General features: G+C 53.6%; 1 protein-coding gene across 1 annotated transcript in view; it reads right to left on the reverse strand.

The window, feature by feature from the left end:
* nek10 (NIMA-related kinase 10) overlaps positions 1 to 26,999 on the reverse strand; it is a 460,338-nt gene that overhangs the window by 229,130 nt on the left and 204,209 nt on the right. The window contains exons 14-15 of the mRNA XM_072509340.1: positions 19,620 to 19,681; positions 16,552 to 16,629 (exon numbers count right to left, since the gene is read on the reverse strand). Coding sequence (XP_072365441.1) covers positions 16,552 to 16,629; positions 19,620 to 19,681 — 140 coding nt within the window. The remainder of the gene's footprint in view (positions 1 to 16,551; positions 16,630 to 19,619; positions 19,682 to 26,999) is intronic.

Below are 26,999 nucleotides of genomic sequence, written 5' to 3' on the forward strand. Positions count from 1 at the left end.
AGTATAGTGTTCAATTCTGGTCGCCACACTACCAGAAGGATGTGGAGGCTTTAGAGAGGGTGCAGAAGAGATTTACCAGAATGTTGCCTGGTATGGAGGGCATTAGCTATGAGGAGCGGTTGAATAAACTCGGTTTGTTCTCACTGGAACGACGGAGGTTGAGGGGCGGCCTGATAGACGTCTACAAAATTATGAGGGGCATAGACAGAGTGGATAGTCAGAGGCTTTTCCCCAGGGTAGAGGGGTCAATTACTAGGGGGCATAGGTTTAAGGTGAGAGGGGCAAGGCTTAGAGTAGATGTACGAGGCAAGTTATTTTACACAGAGGGTAGTGGGCGCCTGGAACTCGCTACCGGAGGAGGTGGTGGAAGCAGGGACGATAGTGACATTTAAGGGGCATCTTGACAAATACATGAATAGGATGGGAATAGAGGGATACGGACCCAGGAAGTGTAGAAGATTGTAGTTTAGTCGGTCAGCATGGTCGGCGCGGGCTTGGAGGGCCGAAGGGCCTGTTCCTGTGCTGTACAGTTCTTTGCTCTTTGTAAAATTTGATCCTTGATCAGATTATATTTCTGTGGGTAGTCCATATCTAGTAAAGAATTTAAGTAACTCCTCCATAATATTTTTAGCTGTAATATTACGTACTGGAATGGACTCTGGAAACCTAGTAGACACATCCATTATCATCAAAAGATATTGATTCCCACTTTTCGTTTTAGGAAGCGGTCCTACGCAATCAATTAGGACCCTTGTAAAAGGTTCCTCAAATGCTGGAATGGGTATTAAGGGCGCTGGTTTCATCACTGCTTGAGGTTTCCCTATCACTTGACATGATTGACAAAATGTAACTACATCTTTATGTAGTCCAGTCCAATAAAAATGTTTCTGGATTTTAGCTTGAATTTTCCTTATTCCCAAATGACCTCCCACTGGTACCTCATGTGCAACTCGCAACACCTTCTTTCTATACCCTACTGGCAATACTACTTGATGAACTTCTGCCCACTTTTCATCCGCCTGCATATGTAAAGGTCTCCATTTCCTCATCAAGCCATCACTTTTACGGTAATAACACTCTGGCATACACTCACATTCCTCTTCAGTGTATGCTTTCTGATACATCCGTTTCATTTCTATATCTTTGTGTTGTAACTCTGCCAATTTTCCTGAACTAAAAATATCCGCCTCATCCTCCACCTGTTCTTGTTCTTTTTCAACCATCTGGTCAAAAATCGTTTCTGATAATTGGACTTCAACGTGATCTTCACTCTTTGATTTCTCCTCTTGTGACTTTGCGAACTTGTTACTACACAATCCGGAACAATCCAAGGATATTCGTCCTTCAACACTTCAGTTGTCTGATTTTCCACTGGCTTATCAACCACAGTAGGCATCACTCCCACCTGTGATCCAGCTATATCATTATCCAAGATAAACTGTATTCCTGGACAAGATAGTTTCTCTATTACTCCTACTACCACTTCACCACTCTTCACTGGACTTTCCAACCTTACCTTATCTAAAGGAACACTACTCCTCTCACCCTGAATTCCACATATTACCACCTTTTCTGGCAACATTCTTCCCAAACTACATAACTCCTCATCTCTTACCATTAAAGGTTGACTAGCTCCCGTATCTCTTAAAATTGTGACTTCTTTACCTGCTCCTCCTGATACACAGAAGTAAACTTTACCCACACAAGTAAATTCTTTAAAGAGATCCGGCACCTTCTTATCAATCACCTTTTGATCAGGCTGTACAATCTTTTGCACCTCCTTCGCTTCACTTGGGCTTTCCTTTACCACTTTAACAAACCCCACTGTCTTATCTTGTTTTACCACATCAGCCTTCCCAGTGCTTTGTTCAACCATCAACACTGTGACTTTACATGGCCTAGTTTATCACAGTGGGAACATTTAACATTTTTAATTTCCTTTCCACGCTCCTGGATTTCTTTTTTAATCTGAGGTACACTCTCCTTATTATCTCCCATCAGATCACCTTTACCTTTACCACTTGAGTATTTCTCATGTCCCCAGTTTCTATCTCTTACAGGCTGAAACTGATGTCAGAAACCAAACTTTGATTTATGAACTAATTCATAATCATCTGCCATTTCTGCTGCTAATCTCGCAGTTTTAACCCTCTGCTCTTACACATGAATTCTCACTACATCAGGAATTGAATTTTTAAACTCCTCCAAAACTATAATTTCTCTGAGAGCTTCATACGTTTGGTCTATTTTCAAAGCCCTTATCCACCTATCACAATTACTCTGATCCTTTCAAACTCCATGTACGTTTGACCAGGTTCTTTCCTTAAATTTCTAAACCTTTGTCTGTAGGCTTCAGGCACGAGTTCATATACACCCAAGATGGTTTTTTTCACCTCGGTGTCCCCGGTGGAGGCAATGGGTGCGACGATGTCAGACATGGGGAGCAGTATGCGAAGCCTGGGGCTTTCCGTGCAGGCGGCGTCTGTGGCCCAGGACATGGCTGCCCTCTCACAGGAAGCCATGAGCCAGAGCCAGCGGCAGATGGCAGAGGCGCTCAATGCCGTGGCCCTGTCTCAGCAGGCCATGGCCCAGTCTCAGCAGTCCATCGCTGAGGGCATTAGCGCTATTGCCCATGCGCTGGCCGGCGTCGCCCAGACAAAGACAGGGATGGCTAACTCCCTGAGCTCCATGGCTGCAAACTTTTAAGACCCTTGTCGATACCAGGGCTGGCCTCCAGGACTGGCAGCGCCAGGTGTCGGGGGGGCATCGGATGGCCAGTCCGTTCGCACTCCCGACCCATGTAGAGGCCCGGGGGCCATCGGGCACCCCGAGGGAGGAGGAGGTGCCGGGTCCCGTCCCGGGTCCCCTGTAGGGGAGGTCCCGGAGCACCGCAGCACCTCGAACCCCCCCCCACCCTTCCGTCCCAGGTGCATAAGGCCCATAAGGCCAAACAATTAGACACTGAGTAAGTTGGCACAGGTGCAGGGCACAGACGTGTTATAGGGGCTAGGGCACGTGTATGGACTGTTTGTTATTAAAATCGCACCTACAGAATCTGCCTTTGTGCTCTGTCCGATGCGTGCGGGGGTGTTGTGTGAGGTGAGCGCCGGTGTGTGTGTGAGGGGTGGTCTTACGTCGGCCCCAGGTGAGTGTGCCTCCCCCACCCCCCGGGGCGCCCTCGCCATCCCCCAGGGCAGAGGACGGGACCGTGCGCTGCAGTGTCACGGCCGCATGCAGGGAAAGTCCGGGTGGAGGGTGGTACTGTGGCCATGGGCCAGACATTGACCAGCGATGTGGAGACAGGAGCTCATCGCAGAGTGGGTCGTCATCATCCTCCATGGCCTGCAATAGACACGCTTCCACCGGCGACCGTGAGAGCCCGGCCCGTTGTGCCGCAGGTGGATGTGCAATGGAGGGAGGGGGGGGGGGAAGGGGGGGGGGGGTGCTGGGTGGGTGAGGGTGTTGGTGCTGCGTGGGTGAGGGGGGTGAGGGTGTTGGGTGGGTGAGGTTGTTGGTGCTGGGTGGGTGAGGGTGTTGGTGCTGCGTGGGTGAGGGGGGGTGAGGGTGTTGGTGCTGGGTGGGTGGGGGGGTGAGGGTGTTGATGGTGGGTGGGTGGGGGGTGGGTGAGGGCGGTCGGATGTTGCCATAGTGTGCGGTCTGTGCCCATACTCGATGATTCCCATGCCCCCCCTAGTCAGTGAACCGGGCGGCTATCAGCCAGTCCCGTGTCCACTGGCCCAGCCGGTAATGGTGGGCAGCCTCCCGCCCATTTCCAGCCCGTCTGTCCTGACCATTGCCACCATCCACCTCATCTGGGGAGGACTGCGCCTCTTCCTGCTGCTCCTTCACTTCCCCCCCCTCTGCCTGCGGCACATCGCCCCTCTGCTGGGCTATATTGTGCAGGACGCTGCACACCACAATGATGCGGCCGACCCTATCTGGCGGGTACTGGAGGCCCCCCCAGAGCAGTCCAGGCACCTGAAATGCATTTTTAGCAGGCCAAAGCACCTCTCTATCACACCCCTTGTTGCTGCATGGGCATCATGTAGCTGTTCTCCGCGTCATTCTGTGGCCTCCGTATAGGTGTCATCAGTCACGACCGCAACGGGTAACCCCTGTCGCCCAGCAATCAGCCCCTCAGCCGGGAGTGGCGTCCCTCGAACATGCCGGTGATGTAAGACTGTGACAATACGTATGAGTCATGTACACTTCCCGGGTACCGGGCGCAGACGTGCAGGATCATCATGCAGTGGACGCAGACCACCTGGATGTTCATGGAATAGGTCCCCTTCGTATTGGTGAACACGGCCCTGTTATCTGCAGGTGGCCGCACGGCGACGCGCATCCCATCGATTGCGCCCTGGACCATGGGAAACCCGGTCACGGCAGGGAAGCCCACGGCCCGGGTATCCTGGCTGACCCGGTCCACAGGGAACTGGATGTAGCAGTCTGCAATGGCATATAGGGCGTCTGTCACTGCCCGGATGCACCGGTGCACCGATGTATGCGAGATGCCGGACAGGTCCCCACTCGGCGCCTGGAATGACCCCGTGGCATAAAAGTTCAGGGTCACCGTAACCTTGACGGACACGGGGAGAGGGTGTCTTCCCCCAGTGCCACGCGGTGCCAGGTGTGCCATCAGATGGCAGATGTGTGCCACAGTTTCCCGGCTCATCCGGAGTCTCCTCCTGCATGCCCGGTCCGTGAGGTCCTGGTACGACGAGCGTGGCAGGTACACACGGGACCTCCTCGGGCGTCTCCGTCGCCGTGGCGCCACAACCTCCTCCTCCCCCTCCTCCTCTTCGTTCTCCCCCTGCTCCTCCTCCTCCTTGTCCTGTCGGGCGGGCGGCCCTCCAGCCTGGGTGGCTGCCGCCTGCCCCTCTGCGGCATGCTCCTCTGCGGCAGCCTGCGCCGCCTCTCTGGCACGCTCCTCCTCGCCCAGGGCAACATGTAGAAGTGCGGCTGCCGCCACAACGGCCAACATCGCTGGCTGATCAGCAAACATGACGGCCTGCAGGGGGTGGGGGCGGGGGGAACGACGACATGTCATCATTGCCCGAAGCATTCCCCCCCCCCCCCCCCCCCAAGCACCAAGGTTCCATGGGCTGCATGGGCGCAACTGTTGGAAGCTGGCACCTGACCAGGCGGACGACCTCCCTTGCCACCTCCCCCCTCCCCGGCACTCACCCTCTCCCCCCTCACCCCGGCACTCGTCCTCTCCCCCCTCACCCCGGCACTCGCCCTCTGCCCCCACCCCGGCACTCTCCCTCTCTTCCCCCCCCTCCCGGCACTCGCCCTCTCCCCCCTCCCCAGCACTAGCCCTCTTCCCCCCTCCCCGGCACTCGCCCTTTCCCCGCTCCCCGGCACTCGCCCTCTCCCCCCTCCCCAGCACTCACCCTCTCCCCGCCACTCGCCCTCTCCCCCCTCCCCGGCACTCGCCCTCTCCCCGGCACTCGCCCTCTCCCCGCTCCCCGGCACTCGCCCTCTCCCCGCTCCCCGGCACTCGCCCTCTCCCCCCTCCCCGGCACTCGCCCTCTCCCCCCTCCCCGGCACTCGCCCTCATCCCCCTCCCCGGCACTCGCCCTCATCCCCCTCCCCGGCACTCGCCCTCTCCCCCCTCCCCGGCACTTGCCCTCTTCCCCCTCACCCCAGCACTCGCCCTCTCCCCCTCCACTCGCCCTCTCCCCCCTCCCCGGCACTCGCCCTCTCCCTCCTTCCCGGCACTCGCCCTCTCCCCCCACCCTGGCACACGCCCTCTCCCCCCTCCCCGGCACTCGCGCTCACCCCCCTCCACCACCCACCGCTCTCATCCCCCACCGCTCTCACACCCCCATCCCCCTCACCCCTCTCACCCCCCCCAACCCCCCCTCACCCCACCATCACACATGCCCCCCCCCCCAACACACACAGACTGCGGCCACATCGTCACTTCTCCTGCGGCCACCCCATGCCGTGACCTACCTCCGCGCTGTACGGTGTCAACCATCAGCACTGGTTGATGGCGTTATATAGGTGGTTTAATTTACGCCAGCATGACCCGCGGCCACGCCGGCGGGTCTTCGGCCCATCCAGCCGGGAGAATTCGGGCAGCCCCGGGATCCATAGCGTCGCGCCGGTCCCCGCCATTCTCCGAGGCGGGCGGCGCGATTCACGCCTCAGCGACTTTTGTGGGGTCGGAGACTTCGGGTGATGGCGGGGGCGGGATTCACGCCTGCCCCCAGCGATTCTCCGACCCGGCGGGTGGTCGGAGAATCCCGCCCCTCATCTTTTCGCATTTTGTCAGGTAATGTTAACTGCAATGTTTTTGCCAAATCTAACAGTCTGCTTTTTGTCTCTGTCCGTAAGGTACTGCGTGTGACCGTCTCCACCCCCAAAAACTTCAGAGCCTCTGAAAGAGCCATTGTCCACAATACACTCCCCACTTAAACTGGAATACACACCAGAAAATCAACTACAATATGCTCACCCCTCACTGTCTTTAAGTGCACTAAGCCAATCCAATAGATAGACTTTTATCCTGGATGAGCCCCCAATTTATTAAGGGACAGGGTTTAGAGAACCCCAAAGTGTATCATGGAGTTCACCTGACCCACAACTTTTAATAGATTGTGGTGTGGGGAGCACACTCTACAGGTGTGATACAGCAGAAATGGAAAAGTATTTTTTAAAGCAAAACAATGTTTATTCTATGACTCAAGTTAACCTTTTTGAAACATACAGTGAACATCTTAGCAACCATCAATTCAAATACAACCCCCAAAGAATACACACCAAGTAATCCTTAATAACTTCCCAAACAACATCCAGAAGAACCACCTTTTAACAGAAGCACATTAGGTTTACATTCATTACTGAAAACATATATAATTCTGAATTCACCAAATGATCAAGAGATAGTCTTTTCATGGCAGAGAGATCAACAGTACACCTGCTCTGTCTGGCTTCAGCTCCAAAACTGAAAACAAAACTAAAACACACCCTGCAGCAAACAGCCTAAAACAAAAGTAAAAAGCTGACAGACAGCCCAGCTCCACCCACACTCTGACATCACTGATAAACACCCATTTCTTAAAGGTACATTTCTTAAACACCCATTTCTTAAAGATACTCTCACATGACACCCCTAATAAAAAAAGCCCAAGATACTATGTGCTTTATTTACTGCTCTCAACCTACCGTGCCATCTTTAGTGACATATACAAAGTCCCTCTGTTCCTGCACCATCTTTTAGAGTATCTCCCTTTATATCATTAGGTCTTTCCATGTTCTTCCTGCCAAAATGTAACACCTCACACTTCTCTGCATTAAAATTCATCTGCCACTTGTCTGCCCAAACCACCAACATGTCTATATTTTTTGAAGTTGAATATGATCCGCATAACAGTTGACAATACTTCCAATCTTTGTTTGAACTGCACATTTTAAAATCATGCCCTGAACATCTCAGTCTAGGACATTGGTATTTATCAGGAAGAGCCTGGCCCCTGGGGAACTCCAAACCTTCCTCCAATTTGAAAAACAACCACTTGTCACTACTCTGTGTTTCCTGTCAATTTCTTATCCAAGTGCCTACTTTCCTTTTATTCCATGAGCTGGCATTTTGCTCACAAGCCTGTTAAGTGGCACTGTACAAATACCTTTTGAAAATCTATACACACATCTGACGAATGTGATATAAAATAGTTACTTTAGAGATACTAGTTAATGTAATGTAGAAATAAGCCACTTTGATTCTGGCAGTTAGGGACAAAGGGGTTTGAGACCGCATGGAAAAAGCAGGAAGAGGTGTGTCTATGAGAGTGATGCTGCATTGATAGGGGCCAGAGAAAGGGATTGGAAGTGAGCCAATCAGAATAGATCGAACAGGTCAGGAGGGACATAGGCTGACCTATGTCCGTCGAGTATGTGAAACTTGATACCATTTGAATTGATTTGCAGAGATCCCTTTGTTTCTTTGTTCATTCGCTTTCTGGGATATAGGAAACTGGATGTCTCTTATATTTCTATGAAATGAATCAAGCTTGCAAGCTAAATAAATAACTTCTTTTTACGTGCGAATCCATCTCAACTTTTATTGAGGCCAGACTGACAGAGAAAGAAATTTGGGGATCAACACATCAACAGCATTGCACAGATGAACCTTCTCTGTTACCTCCTCAAAAAGCTCTAGCACGTTAGTTCAACATGACTTTCCTTTAATGAACCCATGCTGGCTTTCCTTAATTATCCTGCACTTGTCTAATTGACTACTAATTTTGTCATGAGCTATACTTTCCAGAGGTTTCCCTACTACTGAAGTCAAACTGACTGGTTTGTAGTTGCCACGGACTGCTTTAGTAACTGAGGCATTGCAAATGCTGCTGAACATTGTGCAATCATCAGCAAACATTCCCAATTCTGACCTTGTAATGGAAGGAAGGTCATTGCTGAAGTAGCTGAAGATGGTTGGGCCTAGGACACTACCCTGAGGAACTCCTGCAGTGATGTCCTGGAACGGAGTTGATTGACCTCCAACAACAACAACCATCTTCCATTGTGCCAGGTATGACTCTAACCAGAAGAGACTTTCCCCACAATTTCCATTGACTCCAGTTTTGTTAGGGCTCCTTGTCACATTCGGTCAATTGCTGCCTGGTGTCAAGGGCAGTCACTCTCGCTTCACCTCTGAGGTTCAGCTCTTTTGCCCATGTTTGAACCAAGGCTGCAATGGGGTCAAATGCTGACTGGTCTTGCCGAAATCCAAACTGTGCATCAATGAGCAGGTTATTGCTAAGCGTGCGCATGATAGCACTGTTGATGATCCCTTCCATCTCCTTACTGATGATCAAGAATGGACTGACAGGGCAGTAATTGGCTGAGTTAGATTTGTCTTGTTTTTTAAGTGTTCAGGACATACTTGGGTAATTTTCCACATTGCTGATTAGTTTCCAGTGCTGTAGCTACACAAGAACAGCTTGGCTAGGGGCACGGCAAGTTCTGGACCACATGTCTTCAGTGTTATTGCTGCAATATTGTCAGAGCCTATAGCCTTTGCAGTATCCAGTGTCTTCAGCCATTTCTTGATATCACAGAATGAATCGAATTCGCAGAAGATTGACATCTGTGATGCTGGGCAACTCCAGAGGAGGCTGGGATGCATCATCCATTCGGCACTTGTGGCTGAAGATTGTTTCAACATTATCTTTTGATCTGATGTGATGTTCTTCCTATCATTGAGGATGGGTATGTTTGTAGAGCCTCTTTCTCCAGTGAGGTGTTTAATTGCCCATCACCATGTGGTGGGACTGTACAGCTTAGATCTGATCCGTTGGTTGTGGGATCGTTTAGCTCTGTGTATCTCATGTTGCTTCGGCTGTTTTTTCTGAAGTTGTCCTGAGTTGTAGCTTCAGCAAGTTGACACCTAATTTTTAAGTATGCCTGGTGCTGCTCCTGGCATGCCCTCCTGCACTCTTCCATTAAACGAGGGTTGATCGGCCAGTGTGATGGTAATGGTAGTGTGGGGGGGGGGGGGGGGAGCCTGGATATGCCGGCCCTGAAGTTGCAGATTGTGGTTGAATACAATACTGCTGCTGCTGATCTCCCACAGTGCATCATGGATGTCCAATCTTGAGTTTCTAGATCTGCTCGAAGTCTATCCCATTTATCAAGGAGGCCGTGCCACACAACACGATGGAGGATATCCCCAATGTGAAGATGGGACTTTGTCTCCACAACGACGTGTTCAGCGGTCACTCCTACCAATACTGTCACGGACAAATGGATCTGCGGCATGCAGATTGGTGAAAATTAGGTCAAGTATGGGGCGGGATTCTCCGACCCCCCCCCGCCGGGTCGGGAGAATCGCCGGGGGGGCGGCGTGAATCCCACCCCCGGCGGCTGCCGAATTCTCCAGCCCCCCCAAAATCCCGTCGACGTGAATCGCGCTGCCCGCCCGGGAGAATGGTGAGGACCGGGGCGACGCAAAGGGCCCTGGGGCCGGCCGAATTCTCCGGGCCGGATGGGCCGAAGTCCCGCTGACGTAAATCAAATCACCTATTTAACGGCATCAGCCAGTCGTGCTGGTTGACGCCGGCCAGCGCGGAGGTAAGGCTCGGCGTGGGGCAGCCGCAGGAGAAGTGACGGCATGGTCGCAGTTGGTGGGGGGGCGCAGACCAGTTGGAGTGTGCATGCCGGGGGGGTGGGGGTGGGGGGGGGGTGGTTTGGGGAGGGCGGGGGGTTTGGGGAGAGGGGTTGGGGGGGGCACGTGCCGTGGAGGAGAGGACTCGTGCTGGGGAGAGCAAGTGCCGGGGAGGGGGGAGGCGAGCGCTGGGGAGGGGGGGCGAGTGCTGGGAGGAGAGTGAGAGTGCCGGGGAGGAGAGGGCATGTGCCGGGGGGGGGGGGGGTTGGGGGAGGGGGGGGGGTTCGGGGAGGGCGGTGGAGGGGGGGGGGGGAATGGGGAGCACGTGCAGGGGAGGACAGGGCGAATGCTGGGGAGGGGGGGAGCGAGTGCTGGAGAGGGGGGTTTAGGGAGGGTGCCCGCCTGGCCAGGTGCCATGCAGCCCATGGCGCCTGGCTGCGAGGGGGGGGGGGGTTAGGGCAATGATGACATGTCGTCTATCCCCCCCTCACCCCCACCCCCCACAGGCCGTTATGTTTGGTCATCACCCAGCGATGTTGGCCGCCGTGGCGGGAGCCGCACTTCTACATGTTTACTGGGGGAGCTGGAGCAGCAGCGTGCCAGGGAGGCGGCGGAGGCTGCCGCAGAGGAGCGTGCCGCAGGGAGGCAGGCGGCAGGTGCCCAGGCTGGACAGCCGCCCGCCTGACAGGACGAGGAGGAGGAGGAGAAGGTGGTGGTGGTGCCATGGCGACGGAGGCACCCGATGAGGCCCCGTGTGTACCGGCCCCACTCGTCGTACCAGGACCTCACGGATCGGGCATGCAGGAGGAGACCCCGGATGAGCCAGGAAACCGTCGCACATATCTGCCTGATGGCACACCTGGCACCGCGTGGCACTGGGGGAGGACACCCTCTCCCCATGGCCGTCAAGGTTACGGTGGCCCTGAACATTTATGCCACGTGGTCATTCCAGGCGTCGAGTGGGGACCTGTCCGGCCTCTTGCAGGCATCGGTGCACCGGTTCATCCGTGCACCGACAGACACCCTATATGCCATTGCGGACCGCTACATCCAGTTCCCTGAGGACCGGGCCAGCCAGGATGCCCGGGCAGCGGGCTTCGCTGCGGCGGCTAGGATGCCCATGGTCCAGGGGGTGATCGATGGGATGCACGTCTCCGTGCGGCCACCTACGGATAACAGGGCCGTGTTCACGAATGGGAAGGGGACCTATTCCATGAACATTCAGGTGGTCTGTGACCACTGCATGATGATCCTGCACGTCTGTGCCCGGTACCCAGCAGTGTACATGACTCATTCGTATTGACGCAATCTTTCATCCCCACCATGTTTGAGGGAGGCCCCCCTGGCTGAGGGGCTGGTTACTGGGCGAAAGGGGTCACCCGTTGCGGTTGTGGCTGATGACACCTATACGGAGGCCGCAGACTGACGCGGAGAATCGCTACAACGATGCCCATGCAGCGACCACGGGTGTGATAGAGAGGTGCTTTGGGCTGCTAAAGATGCACTTCAGGTGCCTGGACTGCTCTGGATGGGCCCTCCTGTACCCGTCAGATAGGGTCGGCCACATCATTGTGGTCTGCTGCGTCCTGCACAGCATAGCCCAGCAGAGGGGCGATGTGCTGCAGGCAGAGGAGGGGGAAGGGGAGGAGCAGCAAGACCAGGCGCAGACCTGCACAGCATAGCCCAGCAGAGGGGCGATGTGCTGCAGGCAGAGGAGGGGGAAGGGGAGGAGCTGCAAGACCAGGCGCAGACCTCCCCAGATGAGGAGGATGGGGGCAATGGTTTGGACAGACGGGCTGCACATGGACGGGAGGCTGCCCACCGTTACCGGCTGGGCCAGCGGGCATGGGACAGGCTGATAGCCACCCGGTTCACAGACTAGGGGGCCTTGGGAATCGCCGTGTATGGGCACAGATTGCACACTACGGCACCAGCCTACCCCCCTCAGCCCACCCACCCACCAGCCTTCCACCCTCACCCCACCACCAACCACCCTCACCCCACCCACATGCACACCACCCCTCCATTGCACATCCACCTGTGGCACAACGGGTCGGGCTCACACGGTCGCCGGTCGAAGCGTGTCTATTGCAGGCCGTGGAGGATGGTGATAACCCGCTCTGCGATGAGCTCTGGGCTCTAAATCATTGGACAATGTCAGACCCATGGCCACAGTACCACCCTCCACCCGGACCGTCCCTGCATGCGGCCGTGACACTGCAGCGCACGGTCCCGTTGTCTGCCCGGGGGGATGGCAAGGGCGACCCTGGGGGAGGGGGTGGGCACACTCACCTGAGGCCGACGTTCTATTACCCCTCACACACCCACTGGCGCTCACCTCACACCACCCCCCCCCGCACGCATCGGATAGAGGACAAAGGCAGCTTCTGTAGGTGATTTTAATAACAAATAGTTCATACACGTGCCCTAGCCCTTATAACTAATCTGTGTCCTGCACCCGTGCCAACTTACTCGGTGTCTAATTTTGACTACGTTTATGTGGTTCCCCAGACGGTACAGCAGAACTGGAGGTGGACTCCTGTGATTCCTGCCCTGTGACTAGGGACCCCTTTGGTGGCCGTTTCCTGGGGCAGCACGGCCTAGATGGGCCAGGCTGCGGCTTGGGCAACTGGGATGGCGAGCTGCCAGCCTGTCCTGCCCGTTGCTCACCAGATGCACCTGGGACGGAAGTGGGGGGGGGGGGGGGCGAGGTATTGCGGTGGTCCGGGACCTCCCCTACAGGGGGACCCGAAACGGGCCCCAGCACCTCCTCCTCCCACGGGGTGCCCAATGGCCCCCGGGCCACTACATGGATCGGGGATGCAAACGGAACGAGCATCCGACGCCCCCCCCCCCACCCTCCCCCTGGCGCTGCCAGTCCTGGAGGCCTGCCCTGGTATCTACAAGGGTCTGCGGGTTTGCAGCCATGGAGCTTAGGGAGTTGGCCATCCCTGTCTGTGCGACGCTGGCCAGCACCTGGGCAATGGCGCCGTTGCCCTCAGCGATGGCCTGCTGAGACTGGGCCATTGCCTGCTGAGACTGGGCCACGGCGTTGACTGCCTCTGCGATCTGCTGCTGGCTCTGGCTCATGGCAGCCTGTGAGAGGGTAGCCATGTCCTGGGCCACGGACGCCGCCCGCACGGAACGCCCCAGGCCTTGCATACTGCGACCCATGTCTGACACCGTCGCACCCATTGCCTCCACCGCGGTCGCCACCCATGCGGTTTCAGCCTGGGTGGCACGCATGACCGGCACCACTCCCTGCTCCTGCATGCGGGGGGACTCCTCCACCTGCCTCTGCAGCAAGCCGGTAGTCACCCCCTTGGTCCGTGACTGCATCGGGTCTATGGGTCGGTGTGGTAACCCCAGGAACCCGGGACCCATCTGGGCAGCAGATGGTTGCTTGCCGGGCTGCCCTACGACCGCCCTGCCCCTCGGCTGCTCCTGCCTCCAGCTGCTGTACCGGGATGGCGGTGATGCGCGCACCAGTTAGTGACCCAGATGCCTCATCGCTAAACTGCCCAACCGAGGTGAGTGTCTCTGCGATGGTGGAGGGTGTAGGAGATAGCAGTGGCGTAATGGTGTGCTCCTCATCCGACCTGAAGTCCAGGGTCCCCTGGAGTGGTGATTCTTGTCCATCCGTCCCTGTGTGTGGGTGTCATGTGCGTCGGTGTGCTGGGTGGGTGTGTGCTGGGTGGGTGTGTGCTGGGTGGGTGTGTGCTGGGTGGGTGTGTGCTGGGTGGGTGTGTGCTGGGTGGGTGTGTGCTGGGTGGGTGTTTCCTGGGTAGGTGTGTCCTGGGTAGGTGTGTATTGGGTAGGTGTGTCCTGGGTAGGTGTGTCCTGGGTAGGTGTGTCCTGGGTAGGTGTGTCCTGGGTAGGTGTGTCCTGGTCGGCTGCGACGGGGGCCAGTTCCTGTGGCTGCCCCCCTCGTCGCTGGGTCTGGCCCGCCGTCGTCGCCGCACTCGCACTGGATGGGGGCATCGTCTCCCTGGGTCTGTCCCTGGCTCGTGGCCGCCCTGGATCGTCCTGGTGGCGGTCGCCATCCGCAGGGACGGTGGGTCGAGGTTTGGTCCTACAATACACAATACAGCATGCATGGTTAAACACGCAGACAGGGATAGGGGGCAGGGGGGATATGGAGGAAGGGAGTGATGTGGGGGAAGGGGGTGATGTGGGGGAAGGGGGTGATGTGGGGGAAGGGGGATATGGGGGTAGGGGGTGATGTGGGGGAAGGGGGATGTGGGGGAAGGGGGATATGGGGGAAGGGGGATATGGGGGAAGGGGGATATGGGGGAAGGGGGATATGGGGGAAGGAGGATATGGGGGAAGGAGGATATGGGGGAAGGGAGATAAGGGGGATATGGGGGAAGGGGGATAAGGGGGGCGGGGGATATGGGGGAAGGGGGATATGAGGAAGGGGGAAATGGGGAAGGGGATATGGGGGAAAGGGGATATGGGGGAAGGAGGATATGGGGGAAGGGGGATAAGGAGATATGGGGGAAGGGAGATATGGGTGAAGGGGAAAAGGGGGGCAGGCAGTGGGGGGGGGTCTCACTTGGTGGTGCGCCCCCGACCTCTGCATCTGCAACCTCCCGGTCCTCGGGTCCGCCTGCAAGTTCCAGGGCCCTCTCCTTATGGATGGTGAGTGGTCGCAGTACAGGTGGACCCCCTCCGGTCCCGGTTGTTGTGAGCACGCTTCTCCGGTTGGGGGGGGGGGGGGGGGGGGGGGGGGGGTGGCAGGGATCAGGGATAAAGGGCATCGGTGTTAGGTAGACATATACATGCGGACCAGCGGTTGTGTATATACTGGCAGAGGTTCACAACCCATCCTGCCACTGCAGCCTGCATGGGTGGGTGCAGCCATGTCGGTTGCACCAAGGGCTGTGCCGCCCATCGGGGGTGGTGGGGGGTGGTGGTGGTGGTTGGGTGGGGTACTCACCCTGGCTGTCCTGACTAGGTTATTGACCTTCTTGTGGCACTGGACGCTTGTCCTGGCTGTTACAGCCACGGCGCTGACAGCCTCTGCCACCTCCCTCCACAGGCTGAGGCGTGGTGCGACCCTGCGGCCGTGTCTGGGGTACAGGGCCTCCCTCCTCTGCTCCACTGCGTCCAGGAACTCCTCGATGTCCCGCTCCTGGAACCTCGGCGCTGTGCGGCGGGCGGCCATTTTGACGGGTCTCCGGGGGGGGGGGGGAGGCGTCCATTGTGCTGCGATGCGGGGGTGGGCCTTCCTTTGTGCTGCGACGGCGCGCGGCGTAACTGACGGCGCGCACGTCCATGAGGGGTGGCGCCTTCGCGAATTGCGTCACCCCGCTGCTAGCCCATTCCCGTCTGGAGATTCGCGACGTTTTTGCCGCCATGTGCGGGCCATCGCGCCGATTCACAGAGAATCCCGTCCATGATTTTCCCTCTTGTTGGTTCCCTGATCACCTTCTTCAGACCCGATCTAACAGATACTTCCTTTAGGTATTGGCCAGCTCTGTCTGTACTGGTATTAATGAGCCACTCTTGGTGATGGACATTGAAGTTCTCCACCCAGCATATATTCTACATCCTTGCCACAGTCAGTGCTTCCTCCAGTCAGTGTTCAACATGGAGGATTATTGATTCATCAACTGAGGGGTGGGCGGTGTGTGGTAATCTGCAGGAAGCTTCCTTGTCCACGTTTGACCTGATGCCATGAGACTTTATGGGGTCCAGAGTTGATGTTGAGGACTCCCAGGGCAACTCCCTCCTGACTGTATACCACTGTGCTACCACCCTTTCTGAACATGTCCTGCCTGTGGGACAGGATATACCCAAAAATGGTGATGGTGGTGTCTGGGACATTATCTGTGAGCTGTAATTCCATGAGTATGACTATGTCAGGCTGTTGCTCGACTAGTCTGTGGGAAAGCTCTCCCAAATGTTGGTGTAAGCCCCAGATGTTAGTAAGGAGGATTTTGCAGGGTTGGCAGGGCTGGGTTTGCTGTTGTGGTTTTCGGTGCCTAAGTCGATGCCGAGTGGTCTGTCAGGTTTTATTCCTTATCTGCATTACAACGATTTGATACAATGGAGTGGCTTGTGCGATCATTTCAGAAGGCATTGAAGAGTCACTCATATTGCTGTGGGCCAGACCAGGTAAGGACGGCAAATTTTAGATTCATAGAGTTTTACAGCACGGAAAGAGGACCTTTGGGCTATCAGATCAGCGCTGACAATCAAGCACCTAACTATTCCAGTCCCATTTTATAAATTCATAGAGTTGTACAGCATGGAGAGAGGCTCCAAAATACATTAGTATGCATTCATACTTAAAACAATGCCAAACTCTGTAAATGCCTAAATTAGTTGTTTAAAAACAAATAAAATTCAATCCATTGTGGATGCTTATACAAATAAACAAAGCATGCTGGTTTTAGAAAAAAATTAAATTGACATGGGAACAAAATTACCTGCAAGATATCTGATTTTGGTGCATTCCTTTGTTTGCTTGGTAGAATTAACTTGCCTATCACATAAATGCCATTCCCCTGCGTAAAGTATTTAAAGAACAATGACTCAAAGATTTAGTTCAAATTTAAGATTCAGATTCTATTAAATGTTCAGACTAAAATTTCCTAATTCTAATGATTTCAAGCTTCTTTCCTGGGCAGTACTACATCAACTGTTCACAGCCAGGATGGCTATATGGCTGCTACAATCACAACACCTGGATAGTGAGGACATAGTTGTTCTACTCGTGGGGCGAGATTCTCCGACCCCCCGCCGGGTCGGAGAATCGCCGGGGGCTGCCGTGAATCCCGCCCCCGCCGGTTGCCGAATTCTCCGGCACCGGATATTCGGCGGGGGCGGGAATCGCGCCGCTCCGTTTGGCGCCCCCCCCCCCCCCCCCCGGGGCCTGGATGGGCCGAAGTCCCGCTGCTAAAATGTCTGTCCCGCTGGTGTAGATTAAACCACCTACCTTACCGGCGGGACAAGGCGGCGCGGGTGGGCTCCGGGGTCCTGGGGGAGGCGCGGGGCGATCTGGCCCCGGGGGGTGCCCCCACGGTGGCCTGGCCCGCGATCCTCCTTACTAACATCTGGGGCTTACACCAACATTTGGGAGAGCTTTCCCACAGACTCTTTTCCTTCCGCCTTCGCCATGGTCTCCACCATGGCGGAGGCGGAAGAGACTCCCTCCACTGCGCATGCGCGGGAATGCCGTCAGCAGCCGCTAACGCTCCCGCGCATGCGCCGCCCGGAGATGTCATTTCCGCGCCAGCTGACGGGGCACCAAGGGCCTTTTCTGCCAGCTGGCGGGGCGGAAATTCGTCCGGGGCGGGCCTAGCCCCTTAAGGTTGGGGCTCGGCCCCCCAAGATGCGGAGCATTCCGCACCTTTGAGGCGGCGCGATGCCCGACTGATTTGCGCCGTTTTGGGCGCCAGTCGGCGGACATCGCGCCGATACCAGAGAATTTCGCCCCTGATCTCTATTGAGTGGCCTGTGTTGGGAAGTATAATTAAGGGACATCATCGGATCAGAATAGCAGTGAGATCGTGAGAACAAAGCAGGCTCCCTTTTCGCATTAAAGGTAAGCGAAAGTGGCATCTGTCATGAAGGTCGGCCGGCGGGGATTGCAAAGCTTAGCCGGTTGGCAAAAGTGGGTCCCAGGAAAAAGTGTTTGAAAAACACTGATTTTAAGCAGATATGTCAGAACTACAATTTTCAAAGGTGGCATCAACAGAACAGGTGCGATGGAGGTGGAGAAACCGCAAGAATAGGATGGAGTCCTTATTGGGAGTCGACTGAGAGGATCTGAAGTCGAGGTAGCTGTGGGAATGGGTGGGTTTATATTGAATATTGCTGGTCAGTCTATCACCGGAAAGGGAGACAGAGAGGCCAAGGAATTGAAGTGAAGTATTGGAGATGGACCATGTGAAGGTGAGAGAGGGGTGGAAATTGGAAGCAAAATTGATAACGTTTTTCCGGGTCCAGATGCGAACATGAAGCAGCACCGATACAGTCATTGATGTAACGGAAAACAGTTGTGGGAGGGGGCCTGAGTAGGACTGGAACAAGGAAAGTTCCACATAATCCACAAAAAAGCAGGCATAACTGGGGCCCATGCGGATACCCACAGCCACACCTTATATTTGCAGGAAGTGAGACAAGTTAAAGGAGAAATTATTTAGTGACAGAATAAGTTCAGCAAGACAGAGGAGAGTGATGGTGGGTGGGGATTGTTCAGATCTCGACTCTGCTCAAAGAAAAAGCAGAGAGCCCTCCGACTATCAGAATTTAAGTTAACTTAAAGCTATACATTATTCAGAACAACCACTTATGAAGACAAAGTGAGTCAGCTCCGGTCATGAAAAGCAGTTAATATGAGGACACCATTCTTCCTTAATTCCTTGGAATTTTATCTCAAATTTGGATTCTAAACACGATTCCCAATTTACAATAGTAAACTACGGTCAGATAATGAGGGGATGAGGGGATTCTTGGATGGCCTGGACTTTCCGGTGGTGGAGGAGGGGGAAGGCATAGGTGTTTGGTGACTCGATTGGGCTGGAGGAAATGATAGGGTGTGTGGGTTCGATGCAGTCTGGGAAGGCCCGGGTCCAGATGGGTTCCCTACGGAATTCTATAAAAAATGTTACAGAACTGGGCCCCTTTTAGTGGAGATGTTTATCGAGTTGGCTGGCAAGGGGGTGCTTCTAACCACCTTGGCACAGGCATCAATTTAGCTTATTTGCAAGAAGGATAAGGACCCAGCTGAGTGTGGATCGAATCGTCCGATATCGTTGATGAACATGGATGCGAAGCTGTTGGCTAAGGTGCTGGTGACATGCATGGAGGACTGTGTGCCGGGGGGTGGTATATGAGGACCAAATGGGATTTGTGAAGGGGTGGCAGATGTCGGCTAACATTAAGAGGCTGTTAAATGTGATTATGATACCCTCGGGAGGTCAGGAAACAGATTCATCCAAGAATCCCCTCATTATCCCCCCCCCCCCCCCCCCCCCCCCGGGGTTCCGAATGGTTCTATGCTCACAAGCTTTATTCACATACCGATTAATCATTTTCTCTGCACCTTTTTCAGATAAATGTGGTAAAAATGCCGGACTTATTCCTAAAAAATTCCAAAATATTTTTGCCATGAGTTCTTCAAGCACACCCTTGAGTTTGTCAAGAAACCTGGGATGAGTCTTGACCAGTCCATCTGGTTTTCTCACTTAGATTATATTTTAGTATCCAACCATAAACTCTGTGCTAATACTATTACATCATTGATTCTTACGATCATGGTATCGCCATTTTGTTACTTGCAGATATGGAACTAAAGAAGTAATTCAATTTTTCAGCTCTGCCCACATTTTCATCGATCGTAACACTTTCAAAAGCCAACAGGTGCAAACTCCTGTTTGATTTTATTTCTTTTCTCTTTTTATTACCACTTGGTTCATTAAGAGTTGACTTTGATTAAAACCAATATTAATTCTAACAAATAATAACGGATCTTAATTTTGAGCTTACCAACCTGTACAACCTGTTGAGCATTTGTATCATTTAGCACCAGTTCAGTAATAGCAGCACAACATGCTGAAATGACAAAAAATTAGATAACATTACATTACATTAGATAAGGGACAACAATTTTGACATATCAAGGGGTTCAAATAACTTTATCCCTGCAAATAATGTTTTACATCCCTGTGACATGTGACATTCCTGGGACAGCATGGCGGCACAGTGGTTAGCACTGCTGCCTCACACCACCAGAGACCCAGGTTCAATTCCGGACATGGGTTAATGTGTGGAGTTAGCATTTTCTCCTCCAGGTGCTCTGGTTTCCTCCCACAGTCAAAAGAAATTGCAGGTCAGGTGGATTGACCATAATAAATTGCCCCTTAGTATCCAAAGATGTGGGGTGAGGTGGAGTTATGGGGATAGGGCAGGAAAGTGGGCCTGGGTAGGATGCTCTTTCAGATGGTCGGTGCAGGCTTCCTCCTGCACTGTAGGAATTCTGTGATTCCATGGTTTCGGACTGTTCTTTATTTTTTATAATTGAACAACCTCAACATTACTTATTATATATTACCATTTTAAAAATTTGATTCATTTTGGTTAACAATGGTGTCATGGCACATAGTAATGGATGGTTAGACTTCCTTGGTTAAACTATGTATTGTAAAAAAAGTTTAATAAAAATAGTAAAAATGAATCAATTGCATCTTCAGAGTTAATAGGAGAGAAATTAGTTTACATAGGGCGGAATTCTTCGCTCCCTCCACCGCCGAAGTTGAGAACCTGATCGGGTATAGTGTGCCGCATCAGCCCAAATACTGGATAGCAGACCTGTCCCAGACGCGGTTCTGCCACACCAGTCATAGTGGGCTTCCTGCCCCACACCGGTGGGAACATGGAAATATCTCATATGCATTCATTTGAATGCGATTAATGGGCTGCTAGCCCGAATCGCCACCCCTTTGTTATCCACCCACTCCCTCCCAGCGGGAACTCCACCAGGTGGGCTTTGGTGCAAGTAGTGACCAGTGCTGTCCTGCCGCACCAGACCCCGCCGGGTGATCATGGAGTTTAGCCCATGTGCCACTCTGCCATTGCCAGGCTACAGAGGGAGGGTTTCCCAAGAGTCCTGGGGGTTGGGTGGGCTTGGGCTGTGGGTGAGGAGTTGATTCTGGGCCCCTCCCCTGGATGGCAGCCCTGTGTCTGGCCTGTCCCTTCCAACTCTGGGCAACTTGATGATCACTCCAGACAACCCTCTGTTCAAAATCACCAGTCTTGTCTGACCTGTTTAAACTTTGAAGTGGCATTCTCACTCTGAAATGCTGACTGACTGACAGCTGATGAGCAGATGAGACAGTTCATTAAAGATGCAAGCCAGGAAGACTAAATTTAAACTGCTGCGTTTTGAAGTGTCAGAGCCTTCCTAGTAAGCCCACTACGCTTGAAAAGCTCTTCAATCCCCTAAGTTCATTCAATTTCACAGTGTAGTACATCTAACTAGCCTTATATTGACAGCTTAATTGTTTAAACAAAGTGTGCAGGAAGTTTGTTTATTTATCTTTTCCTTCACTCTCAAATGCTTGAATCTGAAGTACCCTCCATTAATCCTAACCACAACGTTTATAAACATTCTTGTTCTGATTGACAACTGCTGGCCACTTCAAAAATATTTAGTGCTTTCTACGGTTAGAAAAGAGGAAGTGGCAGAGGGCACATGAGCAATGGGACAACCTCCATAAACCCCCCTCAAGGTCCAGCATGTCAGGCTAGGGTGTCAGTGCCATAGTGCCAGGGGCCAGTGCACCATTGGCAATGCCAGGAGCCTGACAGGGGAGCTAGGGGTTGGCAGAAGGGGGGCTTAGGGGGTCATGTCACCCTCATCTGTACGTGGTGTGGGGGGGAACCATTTATACCCGTGATTGGGGGAGGGGGGGGGGGAAAGAGAAAGAGATTTCCCTCCTTGATGAGGGGTTGGGAATGCTCCCCTTGTCAGCAGGGGGTCAACATTTGCATTGTTGGGCCTGTTTCTGGATGCTGGGATCGGGCTGCTCATTCCAAATGGTGGCCCAAGACCGGGAAGTGCAGGGAGACTGGCAAGCATAATTTTGCATGATAGAGATATTTGAATATCACCTGAATGGTGCTCCTAGCGCCAGAGGGACATAGTCCCGATTCTCCACTGCTGGAAGAACATAGGGCTGGATTCTCCGTTGCCCGACACTGATATCGTAATCGCCAATCGGGCGGAAAATCGACTCTGACGCCCAAATCGGGGCCGACGCCGGTATGATGACAGTCAGCCATTCTCCGCCCCCCCTCGGAAATCGTCATCGTGTCACGCGCTGTTGCAAAGGTGTTGGCGCATCATCGCCGGCAGTCCCTTGATGCTCTGCACCCGATGGGCTGAGTTCCCGACGGCGCGGGAGACGTGTGGTCTCAGCAGTCGGGAACCCGGCGTGGCTGCTGCAGACTGTGTCCAGCGCCCTGCCACACTCGGCCGTGATTCGTGCTGCTGACTGGGGGGGGGGGCTTCCATGAGGGCTGAGGGGACTGGTGGGGGGTGGGCTGTGGGGTCGCGGATGGCGGGCCAGGTCCGCGCACGGCCACGCCACGTTGCACGGCACAACCGCTGCAGGCCGGCAGCCGTGCGCATTTGCAGCCAGGGACCCAGCCATTCTCTGGCCATTTTCGGCGCAGGTGCAGGGAATTTCACGACCGCCGCTGCTAGCCTCTCACTGGTCCTGGAATCGGTGAGGGTTTCACGCAGAACTTTTGGTCATAAAAGACCACACATGCTCTGTTTGCATCAACATTTAGTCGCTGAAACGGAGAATCCAGACCATAGTCTCTGAACCAGAGAATCCTGCTCATAGTGTCTATGTCATTTCCCTGGGTGAACAGTCTGCCAGCTACGAGATGCACAACTCGCATGGTATTCTTCAGTGCTACCAATTAAGAATACCGCATGGACCACACAGATAGCAGCCATGGCATCAGCATAAGCCTGCCTGCGCTACATGAATACATTTCTCCCCCGTTTCTTTACACAGCAATTTTCATGAGCGTTTTCTGTGTGAATGGTGACTAATATTTTATATATCTTATGCAAAAGGGCACACAATGGTAACTGGACTATTGAGTTGTCAGCCCATGTAATTATGCCCATGAATTTGTGAAAAAGTGGACATGGTGCTTTTAAAAAGAATGGAAAATAGACAATTTACCTTAAAAGAAGATGGCATCAAGGGGATCAGGTGATCTTACTTTTCTGCAACTATACATGAAACTACCCTAGGCTGTAGGTAGCCTGGTTGGCTGGACAGGACAGGAAAATGTAAAGTATCTTTTTGGGGCATTCTATCGAAAAGAAATAAAAAATGCAACAATCTCTCCCATGGAGTTCACAGTTCTGTTGTCCATACAATTACAGACATTGTTGTTCAATTGCAACACAGATTTAGTGTCTGTAGACTGAAATTCCACAAAAGGTGTGAGAAGAAAAACTACCCTCTTACAAGGAGATGCAATTAGCCACGATTCAAACCCCATCGTGTGTCAATGCTAACAGTGATGATGTGGAGATGCCGGCGTTGGACTGGGGTGAGCACAGTAAGAAGTCTTACAAGACCAGGTTAAAGTCCAACAGGTTTGTTTCGAATCACTAGCTTTGGGAGCATAGCTCCTTCCTCAGGTGAATGAAGAGGTGAGTTCCAGAAACATATATAGAGACAAAGTCAAAGATGCAAGATGATATTTTGAGTGCGAGTCTTGGCAGGTAATTAAGTCTTTACCGGTTGATGCACGATCAATGACCACTAAAGTGAGGTTGTAGTCCAACTGAAGGCTTTAATAAGCTAGATGTTTCCCCCAGCAGCTTAGGTACAGAATGAAGGCTGCTGGGGCGGCATGGGTTCTTATACCCCGCCTATCAGGGCAGAGCTATCATACATTCCAACCAATAGAAAGCATACAGTTTCCACCAATGGTGCTTTAGCCTATCAGGTACCGTAATACCTATAATACCACACTCACCCCCTATTAAAAAGAGTCCGGCAGGGGTGGTGGCCTGAAACTACAAAATATGGCAACATGGTATAATTAGTTATGGAGGTACCGTAACACCTCCGTACAGTGTTTAGTAACTATTTACAATTCTGATAGCTATGTACATTTGATGGTTTATATTTACAGATTACAATTAAAGTGAAGCAATCAGTCGATCGGGGGCCCTGGTCGTCCCCTGCGATCATCAGAGCTTCGGTGGTGACTCCGGTGGAGGCTCGGGCGCCTGTGACTCCGGGAGCGTGGCTTTGATCTCCATGGCAGCTTCGGCACCCCTAGACGGCGCTGGTGGGGAAAACGGTTGACCTGGGAAGGGAGCGCCTGCGGGGGGCGTCGGTGGGTGGGGGGGGCCTAGACGGGGCCGGCGGAAGGACCGCTCCTCCTGTAAGGTGCTGCGATGGAAGGGAGGGTGGGACTGGCGGCTGAAATGTGCGTGGGGTTCTGGCGGACACCAGGTCCCATAGGGAGACCGTATCTTGTCGGCCGTCGGGGTACGCCACGTAGGCGGACTGGGGGTTAGCATGGAGCTGATGGACCCTCTCGACCAACGGGTCCGACTTGTGCGCCCGCACGTGTTTCAGAGCAGGTTGGGTCCGGGTGCTGCCAGCCAGGTCGGGAGCAAGGTCCCGGAGGACTTCCTGGGGAGGACAAGGAGACGCTCGTGAGGTGTCGTGATGGTCGTACAAAGCAGTGACCGGATGAAGTGGAGGGCATCCGGGAGGTCTTCTTGACAGCGGGAGACTGGGAAATTCCTGGACCGTAGGGCCAGTAGGACAGTCTTCCAGACCGTTCCGTTCTCCCTCTCTACCTGTCTGTTACCTCGGGGGTTGTAACTGGTTGTCCTGCTCGAGGCGATGCCCTTGCTGAGCAGGAATTGACGCAGTTCGTCGCTCATAAACGAGGACCCCCTATCACTGTGTATGTAAGCAGGGAAACCGAACAGTGCAAAGATGCTATGGAGGGCCTTGATGACGGTGATTGCGGTCATGTCGGGGCAGGGGATGGCGAATATGAACCGGGAGTACTCGTCAATCACGTTCAGGAAGTACGTGTTGCGGTCGGTGGAGGGGAGGGGGCCTTTGAAGCCCACGCTGAGGCGTTCAAAGGGACAGGAAGCCTTTATCAGGTGCATTTTCTCTGGTCGGTAGAAGTGCGGTTTGCACTCCGCGTAGATTTGGCAGTCCCTGGTGGCTGTCCTGACCTCCTCGATGGAGTAGGGCAGGATGTGGGTCTTGACAAAATGGAAAAAGCGAGTGACCCCCGGGTGGCAGAGGTCCTCGTGGAGGGCTCGGAGGCGGTCCACTTGTGCGGTGGCACATGTGCCGCGGGACAGGGCGTCAGGAGGCTCGTTTAGCTTCCCGGGACGATACAAGATCTCGTAGTTGTAGGTGGAGAGTTCGATCCTCCACCGCAAGCAAGATCTTGTCGTTTTTTATCTTGCTGTGCATCATCAAACATGAAAGCAACCGACCGTTGGTCAGTGAGGAGAGTGAATCTCCTGCCGGCCAGGTAGTGCCTCCAATGTCGCACAGCTTCTACTGGCCTGGGCCTCCTTTTCTACTGAGGAGTGGCGGATTTCAGAAGCATGGAGGGTACGAGAGAAGAAGGCCACGGGTCTGCCCGCTTGGTTGAGGGTGGCCGCCAGAGCTACGTCAGAGGCATCCCTCGTGAACTGGAAGGGGAGGGACTCGTCGATGGCGTGCATTGTGGCCTTTGCAATGTCTGCTTTGATGTGGCTGAAGGCCTGGCGGGCCTCTGTCGACAGGGGAAAAAACGTGGATTGGATCAGGGGACGGGCCTTGTCCGCATAGTTGGGGACCCACTGGGCGTATCAACTGAAAAACCCTAGGCAGCGCTTCAGGGCCTTGGAGCAGTGAGGGAGGGGGAACTCCATAAGGGGGCGCATGCGTTCGGGGTCGGGGCCTATAACTCCATTTCGCACTACGTAGCCGAGGATGGCTAGACGGTCGGTGCTAAACACGCATTTATCCTTGTTGTATATAAGGTTAAGGATTTTACCGGTCTGGAAACACTTTCGGAGGTTGGTGTCGTGGTCCTGCTGGTCATGGCCGCAGATGGTGACGTTATCGAGATACGGGAATGTTGCCCGTAAACCGTACTGGTCAACCATTCGGTCCATCTCGCGCTGGAAGACCGAGACCCCGTTGGGGACACCGAAGGGAACCCTTAAGAAATGATAGAGCCGCCCATCTGCCTCGAAGGCAATATATTTGCGGTCACTAGTGCGGATGGGGAGCTGGTGGTAGGCGGACTTGAGATCCACCGTGGAGAAGACCTTATAATGTGCGATCCTGTTTACCAGGTCGGATATGCGGGGGAGAGGGTACGCGTCCAGCTGCATAAACCTGTTGATAGTCTGACTGTAGTCGATGGCCATCATATGCTTCTCCCCTGTCTTTATCACCACTACTTGAGCTGCTGGGGGAAACATCTAGCTTATTAAATTGATGCACGATCAATGGCCACTAAAGCGAGGTTGTAGTCCAACTGAAGGCTTTAATAAGCTGGATGTTTCCCCCAGCAGCTCAGGTACAGAATGAAGGCTGCTGGGGCGGCACGGGTTCTTATACCCCGCCTATCAGGGCGGAGCTATCATACATTCTAATCAATAGAAAGCATACAGTTTCTACCAATGGTGCTTTAGCCTATCAGGTACCGTAATACCTATAATACCACACAGGTCCAGACGGAGAGGCCGACTTGAGTGAGTTTGTGATCTGTAGCCCTTTCGGGATCTTGTCTGCTTTCTTGCATCTTTGTAAAAACTTAATGTCAGTGTCTATATGCGCGATCCTCTTGGATATCCTCTCCGCTTTGAGCCGGCAGTTTGCGGTGTCGATGGTAGCCATGATGTGGCGATGCCGGCGTTGGACTGGGGTGAGCACAGTAAGAAGTCTTACAACACCAGATTAAAGTCCAAAGGCTTGTTTCAAATTACTAGCTTTCAGAGCACAGCTCCTTCCTCAGGTGAATGAAGAGGTGGGTTCCAGAAACATATATATAGACAAAGTCAAAGATGCAAGACGATACTTTGTATGTGAGTCTTTGCAGATAATTAAGTCTTTACAGGTCCAGACAGAGAGATCGACTTGACAAGGTTTGTAATCTGTAGCCCTTTCAGGATCTTGTCTGCTTTCTTGCATCTTTGCAAAAACCTGAATGTCAGTGTCTACATGCGCGATCTTCTTGGAGATCCTGAGGAAGGAGCTGTGCTCCGAAAGCCATGGATTTGAAACAAACCTGTTGGACTTTAACCTGGTGTTGTAAGACTTCTTACTGTGCTTACCCCAGTCCAATGCCGGTATCTCCA

The sequence above is a fragment of the Scyliorhinus torazame genome, chromosome 6, assembly GCF_047496885.1.
Source record: "Scyliorhinus torazame isolate Kashiwa2021f chromosome 6, sScyTor2.1, whole genome shotgun sequence".
NCBI classification, from domain to species: domain Eukaryota; kingdom Metazoa; phylum Chordata; class Chondrichthyes; order Carcharhiniformes; family Scyliorhinidae; genus Scyliorhinus; species Scyliorhinus torazame.